We start from the raw sequence: 24,084 nt of genomic DNA on the forward strand, positions 1-24,084 counted from the left end.
GCCTGTCTCTCTCCCCCCCCCCAAAAAAAACCCTCCATCGCTCCTTCCAGACCTGGTCTGGGCCAAGGAAAGGAGACGGGATAATCACCAGCTTCTCCCACAGCCGGGAAGAAACCCTCCAGTCCTGGACTCCGTCCCCAAAAAAAGCCCTCCGGCTGATTTATACCTGCTGAAATCAATCCCTCCCTCGCTGTTTCTTTTAATCATATCGAGAGAAGAATTACATGTTTTACCTTCAGGAAGAAAATTTATTTCCCCCCTCTCGTGGTGCTTTTTTTTTTTAATGGCCGGCAGTTTGGTAAGAAATGGAAACCTAGGGCTGGAGAGTTTGATTGCTGGAGCTGCTTTTTTTATTTTCTTTTGCTTTCCTCAGAAATAGAGGGGCGAATGGAAATACTTTCCTTCTGTGAGAAGAAACCTATTTTTATCTTTCTGTCTTCTTTCTTCTTAAACTGGGCCTGTTTAACCTTGAGAAAAGAAGACCGAGGGGGGGGATAAGAGAGCACTTTTCAAAGACTTGCAAGGCTGTCCTGCAGAAGAGGGGCAGGATCTGTTCTCGGTCATGCCAGAGGGCAGGACATGCAACCGATGACAGGAAGCCAGATGTTGGCTGAATATTAGGAAAAACTTCCTAACTGTTAGAGCAGTGCGACGCTGGAACTCATAATCTTGGGAGATGGTGAGCGCTTCAACGCTGGAGGCTTTCAAGAGAAGATTGGACCACCGTCTGTCTGATCTGCTTGGATTGGGATCCCTGCCTTGAGCAAGGGGGTTGGACTGGATGGCCTTCGAGGCCCCTTCTAACTCTAAGACTATAATCCTTCCTTCCTTCCTTCCTTCCTTCCTTCAATGTGTCCCCTAGTTTTGGGAATGCTTGGTCTAAAACCATCCATTCTCAACAGGGGCCCCTTTTCTCCCTTGTGGCACATTCGATGGGGGCCACAGACCACAAACGTTTCTATTCTGTTTTTTCCTCTTGATCTGTTCATGTTGTGCATCCTTGCTCGAGAGGGAGTTCTGGAACCTGAGAAGAATTCCAGAAAGACCCGTGGCCAAAAACAACAACAACTGGAAAAGGGCTGGTCTATACTAAAATTCAAAACCAAATGTATCGTGCATTTTAATGCATGCAGTTGTTGTTCTTGATGATGATGATTAAGGCCAAGCTACCCCTGACCATCACCAAAGCCACTGTGTCTGTGTGTGTGTGTGTGTCTGTGTGTGTCTGTGTGTGTGCGCGCGCATGTCTGGAGAGAATCCTGAGCTCTCAGCCCTGACCCACGTGAACCGCTGCGGTTTGAGGCTGCGAAGCTGGAAAGCTAATCAACGGCGAGTATTCGATAACGTGATTTTCATTCCAGGCAATCTGTGTACAATTTTTTGAAACATTAAACCCGGAGATTTTTCAGCCCGGGCTTAAGTAGCTTTGGCCAGAAGTAATTTCCAGCGAGATTCTTCTTGGCCGAGGTCCAAACCAGACATGAAAAAAAGAAGACATCAGACAGCGTCGCAGGAGAGCCTTGTAAACTGCAGGACTGCAGCGAAGACTCTGCTCACGGCCTGCCTTTGATCCCAGCCGGCTCCGGTAGCCGGTTTGAGGTTCACTCAGCCTTCCGAGGTCGGTCAGCTGAATACCTAGCTTGCCGGGGGGGGGGGGGCGGCAATGTGTAGCCTTCATGATTACGTTGTAAGCTGCCCATAGAGAGTTTTAGGCATTTATAAATAGCACATTTTTGGCTTTTTTGCATTGCTTTTACAACCAATCCCCACCTCGCTCTCTTGTAGGATGTGAAGAGGGCTCTAAATCGGAAATCTATACAAACCAGCAATAAAACGATCTTAAAACGTTAACAAAACGTCCGAGTCCACTGGTTATCGCGAGGTGCTTGGAGGTTCTCTCCTCCCTCTGTGGTCCATAATTCTGAGCTACTTCCTTCCCCTGCACACAATTAGTTTATTGAGACTGGCTGCTCTGAAACGGCTTGAAAGGCAACTTGGCAACGTGATGGAAATGCTTCTTCCCCAAATCGATAGTGCAAATTGGAGTGGCTTGGTCTTCAGCGGGCAATGAAGATCCGTTAGCTTTACAGAAGACCTACCCTTGCTGGAGATGAAGCCGGCTAGACCTTGGGGGTCTAGACCTCTCCCTGGGGAGCTATGGTAACATGCCCTAGTGGGAATCCCTGGGCTTCTCCTCCTCCTTTCCTTCGTTCGGAGCGTTTGGGACCCAGCTGCAGAACCGGAGTTTGGGAGTTTGATTCCCTGCTCTGGCTCGGAGGAGAAAAGCCAGCTCCTGGTAAAAGGAAAATGGTATACTGGGTCTGAGTCCCTTCTAACTAGAAAAACCTCGGAGAGGGTCCCCCGACAGCACCACTTCGGCACCATCTACCCCACAAGGCATGGTAACAATCGAAACGTGGGAGAGAACCAGGAATGCGGGCCAGGTCTTTCGGTCCGAGTCTCGAGTTCGAGTCTTTGCTATGAAGTCCTGAATTCGAGTCTTTGGTACGAAGTCCTGAGTTCGAGTCTTTGTTACCAAGTCCTGAGACAGTTTCTAAAACTGAGTCCCTCTTAAAAACAAGCTTCCCCCCCCCCCAGGAAAAAAAAGGAAGAGGTGAATGGGTTCCAAGTCACGGGTTAAGTCTGAGTCTTTGGGGGGGGGGAACAGTCAAGTTGCTGGTGTGACTTAGGTCGAACTTGTCCGTGCGTCCTGCAATCCAAGGAACTGTCCATGGACAGAATCATACAATCCAAGGCTTGGCGGGCCATTAGACCCAACCTTCTGTCCATGACTTTACACCTTCCTAAAGAGGGCTTAAGGTCTGGCCTCTTGCATGTTCCATTATTATCTTCACCCCATAGCAGCTTCCCCCACGCCAGCTCCTGGATCGGAGTGCGTGGGTTAGCTTTCCAGTACGATTTCCTTTTTTTTCCAAGACATCCATGAGTTCCCCTCCACCCCCGCCCACCCGTTCCCGCCCCCTCGGATGCGGATAAGAGCCGTGTGGCTCTGCTCTTAATAATTGCAACCAGATCTACAGCGCCATGCAACCTCTCGTTAGGTATTCTTGCGCTTAAAGAGAATGCTCGCTCTCCCCGATGAAATCTGCTTGCAATTACGGCCAGAGCGGACGAGGTCCAAACGCTCTTTTGGCAACGCTCGCGGACCGGATAGGTGGTACGCCTGGAATATAAGCGATGCGGGCCCGTGGCATTTTGGGTTAAGACGGTCCAGAAAAGGGGGTCAAGGGGAAACTACGGTGGGCCCAACCCGAGGCTCAGGGATCGGACAACCGAGAAGCCCCATAGACAAAGTTAAGCCAGGCGATCCGTCCATCTGTCTACCCATTCAGAATTGCTAAAGGCATCCTGACCTCACTCTCTTAGATTATGCAAATATTATGCATGTCTATATGAGCATATAAGGATGAATACACTGTACTGTTCGCCTAAGAAAACACGTATAAGGGATCCAATTCTGTCTAGTGTCAGCCCATAGGCACTTAGAGGGTTAACTCTATAGTTTAATAGGTTTTTTTTTTAATGTTTAACTTACTAGGTTTTGAATTCTCTTCCTTTTAACATCGTTTCTTTCTCTCTTATCCAGAGAAAGATGGCCTATAAATAAAACGAGCAAACAAATAAATAAAATCAAGAGATAAAGTGTCAGTTCCTATGGGACTTTGTTGATTATTTTCCCTCTTGGGCTTGTCTGCTACTAAATGTCTGTTCGTCTGTTTGTTATATTAGTCCGTAACAGTTTCTAATAAAGAAGCCATTAGGAAACTGGTAAGAATCTGTTACGAAACTGTCGTTAAGACGTCTGTCAGGCGCAAACCAAGTCTATACCAAGTCAAATATTCGATTATTGTTAGCTTCTTCTTCAACAGATCTTAAATAAACATTGTTAAAGTTTACTAGGACCGAATGAACCTTCTTTTATCTGAATATTCAGAATCTGTGCAGGTTTTTCAAACTCATGCTTAATCTGCTGTGTGTAAACTTGATTAAAACCTCAACAAAATCCAGTTGGGAATTGAAATCAAAACTGATCAACTGGTCCAAATCTCACCGGATTCGCTCTTACGTGTAGAACAGACAGCCTAACTGGCGAATCGCCCCCAAATTCAGAAATCGCCATAGATTTCTAAGAAGAAATACATACATGTTGTTGCATACATGTCGTTTGTCTCGGTGTACGACTGATAACATTTATAGCAAGTTTGGGGCGATTTTCTTCCAAAATTTAAGACTAGGAATGAGATTTTTTTTTGGACTACAAATCCCATAATTCTTCATTCTGGGAGTTTCCCCTGGCAATAGTCTACATTTACTCAGCTTAGAATGGCACATTTAAGAGATATTTGACGCAACTATTTAGCTCCACAAATATTTACGCTTCCCGGAAGTTTCGCAATTCGAAAAAGTCTCGTTTCTACTCCAAGAAAAATGTCAATAAGGAAACAAGAGCAGTAAACCCTGGAGGGCTCCTTACAGTCTTCTAGTCAAAGAACAGAAAGACACGACAGGGAAGGGAGAGAAAAAAATACTGATACTGCAGTATGTTGTGTGCCTAGAGAGCACAAGTGTGTTGCTGCACAACCAGAGTTGGAAGGGGCGTCTAAGGCCATCTAGTCCAACCCGCGGATCGAGGAAGGAATCCAGACCAAAAGATATCTGCCAGGTGGTTGTCTAAATTTCTCTTGAAGGCCTCCAGGGCTGGAGCACTCACCACCTCCCCCTGAGGTCACTGGTTTCCATTGTTGTACTGCTCTAACCATTAAGAAGATTTTTTTCTGACAATCGGCTGAAATCTGGCTTCTTGCGGTTTGATCCCATTGTGACGTGTCCTGCACTCTGCGATGATCAAGAACAGATCCTGCCCCCTCCTCGGGAGGACAACTTTTCAAGTCTTTGAAAAGGGCTCTCCTATCTCCCTCATTCTTCTCCTCCCGAGGCTAAACATGCCCAGTTCTTTCCATCTTTCTTCCTAGGGCTTGGTTTCCAAACCACCACCACCACCCCATCATCCGGGTTGCCCTCCTCTGATCTCCGTCCAGTTTGTCGGCATCCTTCTTCAATTGTGGTGTCCAGAACTGGACACAGTACTCAAGGTGAGGCCTAACCAGTGCTAAATAGAGGGGGATTGGTAGCTCATGAGATCTTCCACTCTAGCTGTGAGTCCTCTTTCCTCCACCAATAGAACTTAGAAGGAACATTTTGGGGAAGTAAAAGATTTTGTGCCATTCCCAGAAACCAACGTACAGTGGTGCCCTGCATGACGATGATAATCCGTTCCATAGAAATCGCTGTTTAATGAAATCATCGTCATGCGAAATCTGTTTCCCCATTGCAATGCATTGAAACCTGTTTAATGCGTTCCAATGGGGAAAATACCTCGTCGTCCTGCAAAGATCGCCCATAGGGAAGCCATTTTGCGAGCGCCGATCAGCTGTTAAAATGGCTGTCCTGCGAACACAGGGAAGCCATTTTGTGGAGCTGCCAATCAGCTGTAAAAATCATCGTCTTGCGAACAAATGGTTCGCGAAGCATGGACCAAATCATCGTCAAGCAAAAAATCCCCCATTGGAATGACTGTTTTGCGAATCGCTTTAGCGATGGCAAAACCTCATTGTCATGCGGATTTGTCATTTTACGGCGTTGTCGTCTAGCGAGGTACCACTGTAAAGCTAAAGTGAACCGTCGCAAAGTAGAAATAAGTGCCCCTTTTTTTTCAAAGCAAAATTTACGAAGAGCGTTCTTCCGCAGCTGCATTCATGATGGGGTATTCGATACTTTATAAGTGAAACCAACTTTAACACGGCTGTTTGTGATCTTTATGGCTTGTCTACACTTCAGAAACTCCATCCGTAATCGTCAGAAAACCAATTACGGGCAATGTTTTGCATGATTTTTCACGATGCCAGAAATGTGTGCCTAAACATAACCCAAAAGGCAAGATGGAGCGAAACAAGTCAGAGTAACCATAATGAATCAGAAATAACATTTGGGAGTGCAGGATCTTTCTGCAGAACGGGGAGTTCGGGCAGCATTCAAACGGTAGAGGAAAAACATCTCCTTGCGCGTAGGGAGGATTTGAGAAGTCCACATGGACCCTGAAACCCATCACTTTGGGTCAAATCATGCTCTCAAGCAGCCTTCGGAAAACCAGAAGCAAACCACGCCCATGTTCCAATGCCGTTCCCACCCTACGCCAACTGGTCGCCCAAGCGGGAACACAACTGACACCGCAGGAAGTTGTGTGCCTAAGGAGCAACAAGCCCGTTGCTGCACAACCAGAAGACCTCTCCAAGCACCTGGTTGGCCAATGTCTCCTTGGGCTGAGGGTACCTCAGCACCGCACGCTCTGCACCTGAAGCACTCAACACCTGCCCTGGCCATAAGGTACTCCGTGGTTACACTTGCGCTCTTCCGCTGCCATCTGGAAAGCACCTCCAAGGATCTAGCTGAAATCTTTTTCCCAGCAGTACAACGGGTCTGTGCAGGGAGTCATACTTTAAAGCAGTGGTTCCCCAGATGTTCTTGGGCAAAACTCCCAGAAGCCTTCACCAACACCTGTGCTGGCTAAGATTTCTGGGATTTATAGTCCGAGAACATCTGGGCACCCAACGTTGGGAACCTCTGCTCTAGACCCTGGTTTGTTTGATTCAGATGATCCTCCAGACCATGTTTTTTTGGGGGGGTCATCGTGTACCAACCCAAGGATGGAGTCTCCTGGTGTCAAGCAGTGGTTCCCAAACTTGGGTCATCCAGATGTTCCTGGACTAAAACTCCCATAAGCCTTCGCCAATGGCTGTGCTGGCCAGGATTTCTGGGAATTGTAGTCCGAGAACATCTGGGGGGCCCGAGGTTGGGAGCCACTGCTTTAAAGGACCCCTTGTAAGACTACACCCTCAAAGCTACCCCTCATATATTTAATACGGTGTTAAAAGCCCTGTTCTGAGCTCTTTTTCAAATTTTAAGAAATTCAAAATGGCTGCTTTCACGAGAAAGAGCGGCCGTTTTTACAGGAGGTCGGTGGAAAGCTTCAAGGAAAAAAAAGAACTTGTGAATGTCCAAACGGAAAGAAGGCCGGCCGAGTTCTCTGAAACTTACTCCTAAATAAGCTTGCTGAAAGATCAAAACTTAAGTTAGACAAACAAAGTTTGAGAGGAGGCCATTTCGCAAAACTGGCTTTCCTCCCATAGGCGGGAAAAAGTGTCACGGATTTTGGGTTGAATCAGTTTCTCCTGTCTCATGTTCGGCATTTCTGACCTAAGGTGGAATTCCAAACCTTCCTTCAAATAAGCAAGTGTTGGGGTCCTGGCCAAAGCCTACCAGAATACCAAAATAACTATGAAAAACATCTCTTGTATAATAATTTCCAGGGGTGCGGGGTGGGGGGGGAATGGTGATGGCTTAGCCGTGTTTGTACCCGGCCAACCGTCCGTGGAAGCTGGACAGCAAAAAAATAAAATAAAATTTGTCAGTCTGTAAGGTGCCATAGCTGTCGAGATCAACTCGTAATTCTGGGCATTATGTGCAAGCGAGGAACAATAATTATAACTGAAGCTTGAAAGGGTGATTTATTTATTTTAAATAAGAAAAGAATTTTCTGCACCTTTATCTCACAGATCCCAGGGCACTGCATGTGAAAGAATTAACAGCAGCAATGTTGGCCAATGCTGCTTTATAATTCCCCGTCAGCTGCTTCGGTTCCCTTACGGGGAGAAAGAATCGCAGAATTTTGGAGTTGGATCGAGTCCAATTGCTCAACGCAAAAATCCCCATCAAAGCAAATCGGACAGATGTTTTGGTCCAGTGTTCTCTTGAAGGCCCTCCAGCGTTGGAGCGCTCACCACCTCCCGAGGTCATGATTTCCGTTGTCATACTACTCTAACAGTCAGGAATTTTTTTTTTCTGATATTCAGCCGAAATCTGGCTTCCTGTCACTTGAGCCCATTAGTACGTTTCCTGCACTCTTGGATGAGTGAGAACAGATCCCGCCCCTCCTCTCTAGGACTCAAGCCTTTGAAAAGTAAAACTGCAGCCTATCCCATAATAAATCTAAATCAATTCAGTGCCATTTATTGTTTCCTGTAAGCTAGTTTTAAGGTTCCATCCTATTCTTTCTCATGTCGGAATCCTTTCCTAGAACCCAGAAGAATGACATAGAAATAGCTTTACAGGTGAAAAACTAAAATAATTTTTAAAACACACACAATAGAATAGCAGTGTTCCGAAGATCTGGGGACATTTGTGTTAATTGCAAAGATTTATCTTTTCTTTTCTTTTCTATTCCTTTCTTTCTTTCTTTCTTTCTTTCTTTCTTTCTTTCTTTCTTTGCCTTCCTTCTAAAGAATGAGCTAGGCTTTTAATTTCCTGCTAATAAGGATGGTGCTGGAGGAGAGAGATTATAGAGAAAGAAAGGGGGGAGGAAACAGGAGAAGTTGGGTTATATTTTCCCAGGAAGGAAGCTTGGTAAACAATGAGCACGGGGTTGGACTTGATGGCCTTCGAGGCCCCTTCATCACAGATTGATGAAGTTGGAAAGGGTTATATTGGGGTGATCCTGGCAAAGGGTCAGAAGAACAACATCTTAAATGATGATTAATTCTTTGAACAGCACCAGGGCACCTCCCTTTTTCACCCGGGTTAAACTGTGCTTTGCTGGCATACAGTCCCAAATACCACGTGCTCTCTCTCGTTCTTTGCTACAGACATAAACAAACCATAGTCGTAGTCCATATAAATGGCCAGTTGTCAGCTACTCCAGTGAATTTCACTCTATTAATGAATTAAGCACGCTGTAAACTAATACTTCTTCATTTGCAAATTTCACAGCCTTCCTGGGGGGCTCAATTCCTAATCACTGCATTTAGGATGGTGGTCTTTGGAAGGGGAAGCTTTGAGAGATTTACTCAGAAGAAAGTAACAAACAGGCCCAATGATGCTTATACCCCTACGTAAGCCCATACGATACTAATGGAGAAAAGCGGCACATTTTGGGTTTTAGCTAAAACCGGACAAGGCCTTCTGCCTTATACGACAGAAAACGCCTCTCTTCGGGCATCCGATGGCGTCTGCAGCGGTTATACGCATGTGCACGCAAAATGGAGTTTATTTAAAATCTTAAAAAATAAATAAACGAGCAAGTCTGGGGACGTATCAGCCGGTGGCCGCTGTTTTAGTAGAGGAAAACGCTTTTAATAGATTAAGCGAAGAGGTTAAGTGGGGTTTTAATAGATTAAACCCATCGATTAAACCAACTAAGTGCTGAAAATGTGTTTTTTAGGCATGGTTTTCATTTCTTTCTGGCTCTCCTCCGATCTGGTCCAGCCGAGATGGGCACCTTCTTTCCCCTCCAGAAAGCCCAGGCCTCAATATCCTGGCATCTTCGGTGAATTTCTTCTGCATCAGATAACGCTGGGCCCAGGGACAAAAAATATATGCATCTTGACTCATTTATCCGGAAGGGAATCGGATTCATTTCAGAGGGGATTCCTTCCGGACGGAGGTGTATAAAATGGCACGGAGCGATCCACACGATCCTGCCCGACACTGAGCGCCCGACATCTGACGAAAGGGGGCATCTTGCAATTTGCTACCAGGGCCGCAGAAGGGGGCTCTGCCATGGCAGTTTGGAACCATCTGTGGAAACTGGTTGTGTCTCACCAGGATTGAGTGCTTCCCAAAATGGGTCCCACAGATATTTCTCGCCCGCCTATCTCGTAAAACAGACTCCACAGCAGTGCTTTTCCAGGTAAAGCCCCATCTTGTTCCCATCAGTGGCGCTTAACGACAGGTAAAATGTGTTTGGAATTGCAAACACACACCCCCCACATATGGGCGGCTGCATGGAATGGACTTTTATTGCTCCGCAGGCTGGCATCAACGCCTTTTGCTTTGCATTAAAAGAATTATGCAGCGAGCTGTCCCACTTCTGCCATTCCTAAATCCAAGTAGCCGTTCTTCATCCCCATAAGGAGAGAGAAAAAGGAAAAATCTTTGCCGGTACCCACTCAGCCCAACTGCACAGAGGCACTGCTTTTCAGAGGAAGAAGCTGGCCCCTCATTGTCTAGTTACCACCAAAATATGCCAGGTATTTTCCTCTCTGGTTGCGCTCCATTTTATTCGGAAACGAAAGCAGCAAATTCGTATTTTTATTATCCTGTATTTCGCTCGACGCAGCGCGGCGCTCTCCATGAAAACGGTGTCGTCCGTCGTGTCCTGTTTCGTACGCTCCAAATAATCACACATAAATCTGCTCTCAGGCTTTAAGGATGCTGAAGCTCCGTGAAGAATCGAACTTTTCCACAGCACCGTTCGTGCGAATTATGTCATCTTTCCACAGCACGTCTTCGCAAAGTACACCTACTGCTGTGAGCGAGCAACCCGGCTTCCCCATCTTCTCCTCATTTGCAGGATGATGCCTGAGGCCCTTAACGACACATGACACTAACATCACAATTAGCGATCACACTGGACTGCAGTATATATTTTTTAAATTAAATAGTGCTGTGGGTGAGAGGTGACTTAATCCACCCTGCATGGGGCGGAGAAGTTTAAACCTTTCCACCTCGGCCAAGAACTCTGTAAAATCGCTCCCCCCTTGTGATAATTACATTTGGGATGGAGGGGGGGGGAACACAGCTATTGGACATAGTTTTCTCTTCTTGCTCTAATTACTTGAGGAGGATTTGGTTGAGGGGAGAATTTAAACCACCCTCCCCTCCCACACGGTCTTGCTGCATGCAATATGGCCTCTTTTTTTGCAAAATTGCACATCGGCAAATATAAATGGTCTTCAGTCCCGGATGAGATGGGACCCACACAAACTTGAAATATACACTCAGCGCCCCATAAATCTGAAGACACCCAAACCACCAACTTTGAAACTTACTGGTTTCGTCTCACGAATTCCGCGTATATTTAGTAGAGAATATTTGGGTGTTAAAATAAAAACATCTGACATACATCAGCCAATATTCAGAGATGTTTAGTAGGGTGACATACCCCATAAATAGGTTTTGCACTTATAATTATGGGACCCTCAGAGGTAACGAGACGGTCCATCAGGATGTGAGCTGCCGAATACTTGTAGAGGTTAACTGACACCAAATATTCGTACAATAGTTGTTCGGATACTATAATGTTCGGAGATGAAAATTGGGGCGTTTAATTCAGAAGACTCTCTCATCTAGTCACTTTCGTGGCTGACCTTGGGATTTAAGGGACACGAAGACGCCCTTTTCTGGTGCTTCGCGGTGTCTTGAAACACCAAGAAGAATAGATGTTGAGGATGAGAAACGAGAGAGGAGGCGGTCTTAGAGAAGGAGCGAAATCGCCCCCCACCTTGGTTTCAAATCACGTGTGACAATTCAGTCTCCTTTGCGGATTAAATTAAAACAGGCAACCACGATCAAGCCGTGATCTTCTCATTAGCAGCTTGAAATACAGATCAGATCCGTGCATAGTCAGCCAACGACACTCCACGTGGAAGAGAAAATGACCACCTCAAATAAGTGAAGGCACAAAATATCATTTGACTTGAGCAGGAGATTGGCCTCAAGGCCATTTAAGGCCCCTTCCATGATTCCAGGATCCCTCCGTTTATGGACATGGTCCTTTGACTTCTCCATCCTTGAGGGCCACCCTAGGAAGTTCAGGTTGGTCCTACACCCTGGGCATGTTTCATCCATCCTATGCGATTCAACGGGAGTTACACTCGTGTAAATGCGAGCAAGACCGCCCCCTAAAAAAACGGGGCGACGCTATCCCTTTGGAACAGCAAACAATATGATCCACCCATATCTACAGATCGTCCATGTCTAAAGATAGAAAGCGTGGAACAACTGCCTGCATGAAGTTCTCTTTCATTCCAGAATCAAAGCCAGGCATCAAGAGAAGATGGCGTTGACACCCCAGGATTGAGAGAAAGAGCAGAGCTTGGAAAGTTCCTTTCAAAAAGTAATTTGTTCCTTTGACGGAAAAGGAATCCGCGGCCGTTGCTCGCTTCAGAACTGGAGAATGTCAACTCCTCAGGAATTTCTTTATATGTAAAAGTTACTTTTTTGGAAAAGGGGGGAGGGACTCTTGAGGATGAATAGGAAACTTAAAATATTTGTGTCAAAATGGGTGGGAAATGACTCAAAATGCTCTTTAAAAGAAAGTAACGAGAAAAATGTTCCTTATTGCACTTAAGAGTGTCTCTGGCCCTGCTCAATGGATTCCTTTTGAAATGTAACTTCATTACACCCTTGTTGCCCAAAAGTAACTCGTGGCAAACTCATTACTTCCAAGCCGCACGAGTATTAAGAACAGTTAGTTCCTTCTTAGTACAGAACTAAGCTCTCCCCTTTCACTGTCTCTGCCTTTGAAAGGAAGCAGAGCTGCAAGCTCTAAAAGGATGATGACCCCCCCCATCATCAGGCTAAGGCCCCAATCCATTTTACGAGGACACATGCATGATCCGTGGGGCCCCTGAAGCCTATGACACAGTTTTAGGCAGCGACCTTACTTTGTCTGGCCTCTGAACGTCGGCATGGACTCCACCAGGAAAATAATATTAAAAGTCAGAGGTGATGTGAAGTAGGATGATGAAAATGCAGGTATTTCAAATTGGTGTGTCTTGATTTGGACCGATGAAAGCACTTGGTGGGTGGGTGGGGGACACATCCTTTATACAGTTTTTAATGACATTTAATCTAATACTGAAGTTACCCACAGTCTGTAGAAGATATTCATTTCTTCTAAACAATCATCACTATCGTTAAACGTACAGACTGCATTTCACCAAGGGGAAGATGTTGTCTTTAGCTCCTTCACCCTCACGAATGACACCATGAAGGATGGATAGATAGATAGATAGATAGATAGATAGATAGATAGATAGATAGATAGATAGATAGATAGATAGATAGATAGATAGATAGATAGATAGATAGATAGATAGATAGATAGATAGATAGATAGATAGATAGATAGATAGATAGATAGATAGATAGATAGATAGAGAAGGGGGTGAGAAACATTTTGCAACATTTTATCATCACATTTTGCACCACCTCTGGCTTTAACATCTGAGTCAGTTGGGGAAAGTGTGCAAGCTTCTAAGTAACACAGAGATCTTTGTAACACCGACAGCTTGAATACCTCTTCATGCAGCCAGCCAAATCCACAGAGGCTGGGCTCCCTGCTTTTCACCCCTAACGGCACTGGTGAATCGAGCCATGGACGATATGAACACACAACCAGCCCTAGAAGCACAAAAGAGGAGCGCCTCCGATTCCTGGTTTCTTCCTCAGAACGACTGAGGATCAGTTGGCAACCAGAGGATCACCCCACTTCCCCCCAACCTCCCGTGCATGTCAAGAGGGCAACGGAGGGGACTAAAACAGATGGCAATCTTCCCACGGTTGAAACCTGACCAGTGACCAACATTGAAATCCAATCAATCATCAATCAATCAATCAGGAAACAGCGGATTGAATTTTAAATTTTGGGCGATTTTTGCCATCACGAGTCCCGAGTCTGGTTCACACTGAGACGTTTCGATCGCTTTTCTAGCGAATGACACACTTTGCTTGTCAAAGGTTCGAGGCAGAGTTATAGATAAGGACGAAACCCCAGCTGCACATCATGCAGGGCGATGCGAGGCACGAAGCAGGAAAGGGACCCGCAGAGCGCACCTCGAAGGGAGATTCCAGCCAATCACCCAGGCAAGCAGGAAAACACAGGCGGTGTTTCATGCGTGAAAGCACACTTTGGATGCTCCTAGGGTTCTGAGGCCATCATGCCTGCCGAAACCTAGCTGGCCAGTGTCGTGAGAGGCTGCTAGAGTAGACCCACTGAACCAACAGCATTTATGAAGGGCCAAATCCCCATGAATTTGATGGGCCTGCTCCCCCAAGATCCGAGACATCCTTGCTTGCTTGCTTGCTTGCTTGCTTGCTTGCTTGCTTGCTTGCTTGCTTGCTGATTGATTGATTGATTGATTGATTGATTGATTGATTGATTGATTGATTGATTGATTGATTGATTGGGATTTTCCTCTTCATCTCCAGCAACCAACGCAACAGGTTTTCAGGCACACACAAGGTAAAAACAGATTATTTTAGGCCTGAAGTCTTCATTGCTTCGCGAATGAAGGACAGAAGCCCTTCAAAACTCTTCCTTTTAGTCTTAAGAAAAAGGAGACGGGATCCGGTCGGACCCCCAAGCTGCCACCCCCCCCGAAGGCCTTTGTCCCCCAAAGAAAGGAAAACGCACCGAAAAGGCGATCCTCAAGTTTTGGATGCGAAGGGTCTGCCCTTCCTTTACCTGGTAGCTCTTACCTGTTTTACCGGCTGGGATAAAGTTCCCTTTCGGTTCAAGGTGTTCTAGGATTAAGGGATCCATGCTGCTCTCATCTCTCTCATCATCCTCTTAGAACGGCAGAGCCGGAAGGGACCCTCGGGGTCATCCAGTCCAGCCCCTCTTGAGGAGGCCCAGTGGGGGGAGGGGTATCCAACTCCCGACCTCTGACTCCCCAGCCAGAGACCCAAACCACGGAGCGATCCAGCCAGCTAAATCACTGAACCCTGATTTGGATGTTTCACATCATCATCAACAACATCATCCTCTTAGAACCGCAGAGCTGGATCATCCAGTCCAGCCCCCGTCAGGGAGACACCCATGGGGGGGGGGAATCGAACTCCCCGCTAAGCCGCTGGGCGATCCAGCAGTTCTCTCCCACGGCCTGCCATCCAGGGCAGAAGAGGATCGCGCGCTCCGGGGCTTCCCATTCCGCCGCCACCTCGCACGTCCTCGCCTGCATCATCCTCTTTCCCGTCCTTCTCATTCCCAGCCTGGGCACCCAGTCCCGGCCCGCACCCCACCCACCCCCATACAGCCGGGCGGGGATGCGCGCCGCGTGCGCCCGATCCTATGGGGGGCTGATCCCCCGCGCAAAGGCCGGGGAAGGGAAGAGAGGGGCCACAGAGGTGCCAAAGGGGGGGGGGGGGCAGGCTGGTTTTCCGCCTCCCACCCACCGACCCCCGACCCCCGGACCCTTCAGGATCCCGCCGCCGCCGCCGGGGCTCACCTTCGCGCGGGGCGCCGCCTTCGCTGCCGCTGCTGGCGCCGGAGGGCTCCTGCGCGCCCCGGCCGCCTTCCCTGGCCTCGGGGCCGGCGGCGGCGGCTCCGGGGTCCCCGTCGAGGCCGGCCGCCCCGGTGACTTCCTCCAGATCCAGGAGGTGGCTGACGCTGAAGTTGGTCCGCCCTTGCGCGCTCTCCGCCGCCGGCGCCTCGGGCAGCAGCCGCACCGGGGTGGGCGCGAAGGGCTTGTCCAGCCCGAAGGCCGCCACCGCTTCCATGCCCTCCGAGGACCCCAGGGAGGCCCCCTCCCGCCCCCGCCCCAGCGCCCAGCTGCGCCGACACCCACCCCCACCCCCACCCCCCACCACTTCTGGGGTCCCTCGATTAGGGGGACAGAGAGAGAGAGAGAGATCCAGAGATGCTCCGCGATCCGACGTCGGGGGGCCGGGAAGGCGGGCGCTCGGGATGGCGAGGGAAGGCGCCGCAACTCCGGCGGGCGGGCGGGCGGGCGCGCGTGTTGCCCGCTTCTGACGTGCCTTCCTCCTGCCCGGACGGACTCGCAGCCTCTCTGCCCGGCCCCCCTCCCCCTGGTCTGGGCGTCGGAAGCGGGACCAACGCCGCCGCCCCCCCCTCTGCGCTTCCCCGAACTCCTGGCCCCGCCGTCCCCTCGGGGGTCGCGGAGACCCCCCCTCCTCCTCCTCCTCCTCTCCCCCTCCGGCTTCCCTTCCTCCTTTTTTTTTCCAGCCTCCTCCTCCCTCCTTCTCTCTCTCTCTCTCTCTCTCTCTTTTTCCTTCCCTCGGGAAAGGAAAGGGTTAAACCCGAGAGGAAAGTTTCTTTGGAGAAAGCGCTGCTCGCTCGCTCGCTCGCTCTGAGTCTTCTCTCCAACCCTTCTCTTTCCCCCCCCCCCCAAAAAAAGTGGTTGTTTTGATCTCGGCAAGACGTCTTCTCAGCCTCTCTGTCTTTCTCTCTCCTCCCCTCCAGCACGTGTGAAAGACGAGCATCCGCGTCGGGGGGGGGGGGGGGTTGGAGGGAGGACACACAAAAAAAAACTTCCTACTGGGGAGTGGAGGGAGGGAACCCTCTGGCCGATCCTGAAAAAAGTTGGATTTGTAATGTATTTTTTTTTCTTCTGTGTAGACCAGCCCGGCTGGGGTGGGGCGAATAGCACCCAGTTCCCCCCCCCAAAAAAACCAGACCACCCCTTGCTGGAATGGCCTGCACAGACCAGCTGGAAGGATAAAAAAAGAGAAAGGTTTTCCACTGGTTTCCGAGAAGCCTCGGTCCAAATGACTTGTTTTGGGTGGAAGAGAGGAAGAATTCATTGGATTAGGAGCAGTTTGTGGATTTTATTAGATGTCGACCCCCACCCATCCAGGGGCAAGCCGCTCACCCAGGTTCAAATCCCCACTTGGCTGTAGAAAATCACGGGTTGGGGTAACGTTGGTAAACTCACTCCTTAAATATGTCATTTTACTTTCAAAGCTCGATTAAAGAGGCTGTAATTTGGCTCTAGCATAGCAACATAAACCTACCACCCCAGTATGGATTTTATTATTTGTTTTGTTGCCTCGTTTTGCTTCAGTTTTTATTATACTGGTTCAGGACCCCTGTATCCGCGGGATCGGTATCCGCGGAGCAAGGTGTTCTGCCGATGTTACTGAGGACCGAACCTTCCTGAATTGCAGGTCCCCCACCCTCAAACCATCATCACCCTCCCAGTGGGCCACTCTCGCTTCCGGGCAAGTTATAATATATGTCCATCTAGCATGACAAAACCTAGTGGCCTTCAGAGGTGTTCGGCTGCCACTCCCAGCATGCTGGGTGGTGTGGTTTATGGGAGCTGTAGTCCCACTGGAAGGTTCCAGGATTTGACACAATCCAGTTGTTGTGCCCTGGAATTCTCCCTCGGATGTGCCAGGAAATACCCACGGCCCGTTGGCATGCCAAGAAAAAACTCTACAGAGAGGTCAACCTTAAAAGATTATCCCTCTAGGGACGTCTTTCTTCCAGGCTCCCATGGCTGAGTAATCCAACTGGTAAATGGAGTCTGTATTTCTCTCCTGACTACCAGGAGGAAATAAAAAGTGGGGGGAAGGAATCTAATTTGAAGTGTGAAGACTTGAGGAAGATTCAAGTAAGGATAAACAAAAGTGTTTTTTTTTAACCCATCGGGTTAAAATGTTGGAGGCCTTCAAGTGAAAACTAGACCACCCTCTGTCCGATCTGCTTGGATTTGTATTCCTGCACAGAGCAGGGGGGTTGGACTGGATGGCCTCCAGGGTCCCTTCCGACTCCACCGTTCTATGATTCTAAAAATGCTGTAATTTTCAATCACACAATCTGACCCTCAATTAAGAACAGGAGGAGACCCAAAGACTACCTACTCCAGCATTCTGTTTCTTAGAAAGCAGGATGGAGTCCATCATCCCCCTCCCTTGTTATTTCCCCTTCCAAAAGGAACTTTATCTACTGGTACGATCTCTTTGATCCTGGAAGCTGCAATGGGCCGTCATGACTAATTGGGAGAAATTTCCTGTATGAGTCTAGAGGACAGTTTTATACCAACTCAAAGCAGATACCGAGTAACGGACAAATAAAATGTTGAGCCTTTAAAAGAGATGTTTAAAAAGTACATATCACTTTTATGCGTACTTTTTAAACATCTCTTTTAAAGGTTGGTGCACAAAATCGTGGAACAGGCCCCAAACTCTCTCTCTCTCTCTCTCTCTCTCACACACACACACACACACACACACACACACACACACACACACACACACACACACACACACACACACACACACAAACACACACACACACACACAACTCCTCACCACTCGAAATAATGGCAGTGTGCAGGAAACGACCCACCGGCAGCAGATTAAAATGGGATTTGCTCCGTTTCTCTCTTCCAGACTCTCTGGCTGGAATTGTTTCCAGTTGCTGACAATCACGAATTTCCTTTACTAGCACTGGCGTATTGCATTTTTATTGGCAGTTTTCGTTAGCGCGTGAATTTGATCAAAAATAAAGCTCGCCTGGAATGAAGACGGCAGCCAGCGTGTCTGCGGGTGTCCACCGCGTCGGCTTTCCGTACAACCCTCTATTTTTAAACTTAACACTTAACTGTATTTCCAAGCTATACTCCCCTTGTACCCATCTGAAGGCATAAAAGACTTTGTGGTGGAAAAAACATGATTTTTTCCTCTGTCGATATTATCCCAGATTTCAGGACACGTCAGAGTGGGCTCAAGCGCCAGGAAGTCCGATTTCAGCTGAATATCAGGAAAAAACGTCTCAACTGTTAGAGCCGTACGACGACGAAACCAACGCTGGAGGCCTTCCAGAGAACATCGGACCACCCTCCGTCCGATCGGCTTGGATTTAGAGACACCTGCTTTGAGCAGGGGATTCGACGGGGATGGAAAGGAGAAGCAGAAAACTTCAAAACAAACATGCTGGGCTAGAATCTGGTGTCCTTGATGTTCTCCACAGGGTCCGACCCGGAACTAGAGGATTGAATGTGTCGGGGGGAAAAAATTAATTTCAGCTCGCCCGGAGAGGAAGAACCTCCGGACAGGGGGAGTTGGACCAGATGACCCTCGAGAATCCCTTATAACTCGACGTTTCCGTGGGGCTAAGCCCGGCGGAGACCTTCCGAGAACCGGCCAGGCATCCGTCCATCTTGGGCCCAATTTCAAGATATAGGAGTGGGAGGACAAGGTGGTGGACCCAGATGTGCCTAAAAATATCGGACTCTCACGGGGCCGAGGGCGCTCCCTACCACCAGCCGAGGGGGAACTGGAGGCTGGGGGGGGGCTGACCTCTGACCTCCGCTTTGGGCCGACTCCAGCCCCAAAGACTGCCTCTTAACTGGGGGGGCGCCATCTTGGTATGATTAAGGCCTTTTGAGGGCTGGAGTCTCCATCCAGCTGTGTCGGGGGGGGGAGAGAGAGAGAGGACTGGGGAGAAGGCTTGCCTTCAGGCGTAAAGGACCCCAAGGATCCGGCCCTTATGATTCATTGCAACCCACTCTTGAACCCGGGTCACTCTGTCCTTTTCCAACCGGGAGTGGAGCCAGGCTGGGATGGAGGGGGGGGCAGCCGTCCCACCAGGCTGCTGCTCCACGGCGGGGGCGTTAAAAATAATTATATGGAGAGCATAATCAACAGTCCGGCTCCCTCAGGACCTCACTTCCTCGGCTCTGGTGATTGCTGGTATTTTTAAGGTGAAATACGACCTTTTTAGGATCAAAGCGGATCGGAGCTGCGGAGGAAGTGGGGAAAAGGGGAAGGTGGGCTGTGGGGGGCGAGGGGGTAAGGAGGGGGCCGCTGGTAAAGTTTCTTTAGTCCTACAAAGATTTATACCTCCTTTCAGCAGGGGTCCCTGGAATTAACTCTCTGGCTCTTTACACTTTTCGAAAAAGAGAGCTGAAACAGTAAGTCATTGAGAAATTAACGGGTTTTTCAATAAGGTCCCCTTTCGGCCTTTTTTTTTGGGTGATTGGTGGAGGAAACCTAATGACTCCTTTTTTTGAAGTCGGGGTCAGGCTTGCTTTCTTTAAAGCAAAAAAAATTAAAACAATCCATATTAATGCAATTTCCTTTTCGCCAGGGCAGGAGCGGAGGAGGGGGTGCGTGCTCCTCCCCCCGCGCTCTTTGGCGACACAATTTATATAGGATTAAATGCATTTTTTTAAAAGGAGGGAAAAAAACCCTCCAAAAAAACCCAGCATATCTTGTCATTTTAATAGATGCCAGTAGCAAGAGGTTGATTTGAGCAGCCGTTTGTTTTCAATTATAGAAAGTGCTAAAGTTATTTTTGAAAAGAAAAAAGAAAAGCGCACCGGCTGGCTAGATTAGCTCAATTAAAGTTTCATCGGTTTAACAATAAATAGCGCAGGTCATTGATTAAAAGTTCCAAAATCAGATTAAAGTCTCTGCAAATTCATAAGCAGAGTTGAAGACAACCCAAAGCTAACTCTAATATTTATTTATGTTAATGATCAGAGTCCATGTACAAGCAGGCTACTTTTCCGCAACATATTTTGCTTAAAGTAGCAAATACAAAAAGAATCAAATAGAATACAGGTAATTAGAATTACAATGCCTTACCAGTGTCAAACACAGTTATAACTAATTTTAAACATGTTACAACTTCAAATGTTAGCATGTAGCAAGACCACTACAAAGTTGATGGCCAAAAATCCACTCTAAGTGATTCACTGGGAACAGTCCTTGCTAAATATGGGCACAAACCGCCAAACCAGTTCATTTTTTTTTTTTTTGGTCTGAACAGGTGTCCGGTGTTTCCCTGCCCCGCCTCCTCTGGCAGGCACCCACTCAGTGGTGGCGCCCGGAGGAGGCGGGGCAGGGCAGCCAAGGCGTTCCCTCTGAGTGGGCGCCTGACAGAGGAGGCGGGGCAGGGCAGCCAAGGCGTTCCCTCTGAGTGGGCGCCTGACAGAGGAGGCAGGGCAGGGCAGCCAAGGCGTTCCCTCTGAGTGGGCGCCTGACAGAGGAGGCGGGGCAGGGCAGCCAAGGCGTTCCCTCTGAGTGGGCGCCTGACAGAGGAGGCGGGGCAAGGCAGCCAAGGCATTCCCTCTGAGTGGGCGCCTGACAGAGGAGGCGGGGCAGGGCAGCCAAGGCGTTCTCTCTGAGTGGGCGCCTGACAGGAGGCGGGGCAGGGCAGCCAAGGCGTTCCCTCTGAGTGGGCGCCTGACAGAGGAGGCGGGGCAGGGCAGCCAAGGCGTTCCCTCTGAGTGGGCGCCTGCTAGAGGAGGCGGGGCAGGAAAACAATGAACGTCTGTTCGGCTGAAAAACGAACTAGCACAATCTGCCAATTCGGCGGTTCATGCCCATCTCTAGCGAGGACTCCTCCTATAACAGCCCGGTGAATCACTTAGTGAGACAATCATGTAAGTAAATTCTGGGGGAGCTTGTACAAAACAGGAGGTTATAAAAGACCAGGTCTTTCCCCTCAGACAATTCGGACAACTTCACTAACTAAGGATCCTGCAAATATCTAATTTTTTAAAAAATGGACATGTCAGGGGGTGCAGTTCAGGCTGAAAATAGCCACCAGAGACCCAGGGAAAGTTGCCCGTCTCTGATGGACAGGACTAGCCCTGCAAGAAAAATCTTACCGTTAGCTTCTATCACAAGCTTTGTGTTCTCACAAACTTCTGGCCCATCCTCGTCTCGACCCGTCAATGGCCACTCCGGCTTCTCCTCGTCTGGCTTTGGGAAGGGGGGGCCCACGATCGGCCCTTGAGAAGGGTTACCCTCTTGACCTTTCCTCCGGTGGAGGGGCTTCCCTGGAGCTCACGCCGGAGAGGATCCGGGAGGTCAAACCGATAAATTTGCTTTATTTACACAAGGAGAAGGGAAGCCATTTACAACGCCGTTTACAACCTCTTGCCTTTTGCCAAGTTCTGTCAAAGCAAAAGAGAAGGCATTTTAAGAAGCCCAAATGGATGGTGCTTGGAGGAGAATATTGTAGCCTCTTGCAGGCAAAACCTAGAATATTCTCATATTCTGTGTGAAGTGTTTGAAATCCAGATGTGGAAATAGGTCTTTCTTTCTTTCTTTCTTTCTTTCTTTCTTTCTTTCTTTCTTTCTTTCTTTCTTTCTTTCTTTCTTTCTTTCTTTCTTTCTTTCTTTCTTTCTTTCTTTCTTTCTTTCCTTCCTTCCTTCCTTCCTTCTATAGTCCTGTCTTCAGTTATCTCACTCACCTCTCGTTGAACACAACGGAGCTTACTTCTGAGTAAACACAAAGGGAATTATACTGCCAGGTCCCTTTCTGACTACAGATATTTCAGTATTTTCCAACCTACAGTACGTCTGGTACTGTAAGGGCTAGTAACTTTGTAATTCAAAAAAAGGGAGGATTCACAAGGACTACAAACTTGTTTGTTCAAATTTGAAGTGATTTAGGGAGCTGAATTCTGATCCAGCACCCGTCGCTCACCCTGTTTCGCTATCTGACTGATGTCAGGAGGTCACTGTCCTTCGTATCTCTCCTCCTTTTGGAATTACAGAATCATGGAATCATGGAGGCTGAAGGGATCATGGGTTCTGTTGTCATATTGCGCTAACAGTTGATAGGTTTTTCCTGATATTCAGTCTAAATACGTCTTCCTGAAAAACGCAGATTATAGCAAGGACTAGGTTAATAATACATAACATGGTCTCTGGCTCCCTCTAGTAGCCAGTTCTGGTAACTTCGCCTTTAGAAATACAGTATGTATTTCTAGGATTTTTCATGTAATATTTTTAATATTGTCAGACCTTGGATAAGTGAATCAGCGGATACGGACCCAGTGGATAGGAGGGTCCTGCTGTCTGTGCCTTGGGGTCACTACCGGAAAGGTGTGCTTAGAGAAACAAATAAATTAATGAGTCTTTGGGGGTGCACCCGGGGGGGTCATCATTGCCTCTGCTTCTTTCAGGTCCTTCAGTTGAGAAGGGGTGCCCCCTCTGCCTCTCCCCCTCCCAGCACACATCCTGCACACCAAGCAATCTTGGGGTGCCTTGCAGCGGCCTCCCCCACAGTGTCCGCCTCGGCGGCGGCTTATCCATGTACACAGGATCTTCGGTGAGAGGTGGAATGGAACTCGCAGGACAGTAAGCTGTTGGGAAGCTGCACAGACCCAGATTCGCACATTTAAAAGAGAGAGAGAGAGAGACAGAAATTGGAACCGCTGAGAATTCATCCAATGGAAGTCGGGAGGGTGTCCTTGAGGTCATCTACTCCAACCCCCTGTTCAGTGCAAACCATCTTTCAACCACGACCCAGGCTCTGTTAAAATTCCTTCACAGAAGAATTTGATCGCTTCCCAAGGTGGTCTGGTCTCCTATCCAATAGGACTCGTCGTTAAGGAAATGTTTTCTACCGGGGTTTAGCCGAAATCTACTCCCCTAAAATTTCTACCCACTGGCCCTGTGGAGAAAACAGGACACAACTTGGCTCTGTCTTCTTTTGACCCATCCATCGAATATTTGAAGACCCCCCAGGCATCAGATTTTTGGAATTTATTTTATTTCATTTCATTGGCATTACAAAGCCCGTCATTATCCGTCCCGGCGGTTCTTCCCAACCGTCGGACACCGAAATGTAGCTCATCTTTGAGAAAGGCCTAAGCTTGGAAGGGTTCGTGGCCTAACTGGATCTCGCTGTGCCTAGTTTCCTGTCCAGAAAGGAAGTTCCCGCCTACCAGGGAAGCAACTTCCTTTCTGAAGGGGACGTTAGGTGGAACTAGGCCTAGCTAGGCCCTGAAGCTTTCCAGCTTGGGAGCCATATTGAGGTGTTTATAGTCATAAGACCAACACAGGGGAAGAGAGGAAGAGTAAGACCAGTGTAGATTTCGGTATGCGATCAGCTGTAGGAAGAATCACAAGAGAACGGAGTGTTACATACAGCACTGATGTTACCTGTCTGTCATGGGTTTGGAGGGAAAGTTCCATCCTATGGGGAGTGGAAGGCGGGACATCAGGAGGAGGGGCTGTACTGTATAAATATGTGAAGCGTGGGTGGTGAAGATAGGAGATGCTGAGACACTGTGAGACACTGGGATGTGACGAAGCAGCAGCTGGGAAGAAGAAGCTGTTGTGGGAGTCTGTGTGTCAGACAGGGTACTTCTGTGTGTCAGAGTACCAACCTGATAGGTTCAGGTGTCTGTTGGTTAGCCAGAACTGATAGGTTCAGGGTCTGTGCTTCAAGTTAAGGGTTCTGGGTGAACCAAACTGTATGCTTGTATGAGTGAGAATAAGCCACGTTACTTTATCTTATTCACCTGATTGTTTATTTTTCCCTGTGTGTATTTAAATAAACCTTATTCTTTTTATTGTTTAAAAATCCATCCCTGGTCTGTGTGACTTCTTAAAGGGAATGGTTGGTGGCAGCTTAGTGTAACTGTGTGACATATCCCAGTAGGTCTGGGTTTGTCACATTGATTGGTGGCAGCGGTGGGATCCGACTGGTCCAGTTGTCCAGCGGTCCAGCAAAGC

At 48.2% G+C, this 24,084-nt stretch overlaps 1 protein-coding gene across 1 annotated transcript in view; it reads right to left on the reverse strand.

Moving 5' to 3' along the window:
• Positions 1 to 15,393, reverse strand: part of PRRX2 (paired related homeobox 2) — a 31,748-nt gene extending 16,355 nt beyond the window's left edge. Inside the window, exon 1 of the mRNA XM_072984723.2 lies at positions 15,087 to 15,393. Within this exon, the coding sequence (XP_072840824.2) occupies positions 15,087 to 15,357 (271 nt within the window). The 5' untranslated portion in view covers positions 15,358 to 15,393. The remainder of the gene's footprint in view (positions 1 to 15,086) is intronic.
• Between the last annotated feature and the right edge of the window lie 8,691 nt (positions 15,394 to 24,084).

Source organism: Pogona vitticeps, chromosome ZW-PAR, assembly GCF_051106095.1.
Source record: "Pogona vitticeps strain Pit_001003342236 chromosome ZW-PAR, PviZW2.1, whole genome shotgun sequence".
Lineage (NCBI taxonomy): Eukaryota > Metazoa > Chordata > Lepidosauria > Squamata > Agamidae > Pogona > Pogona vitticeps.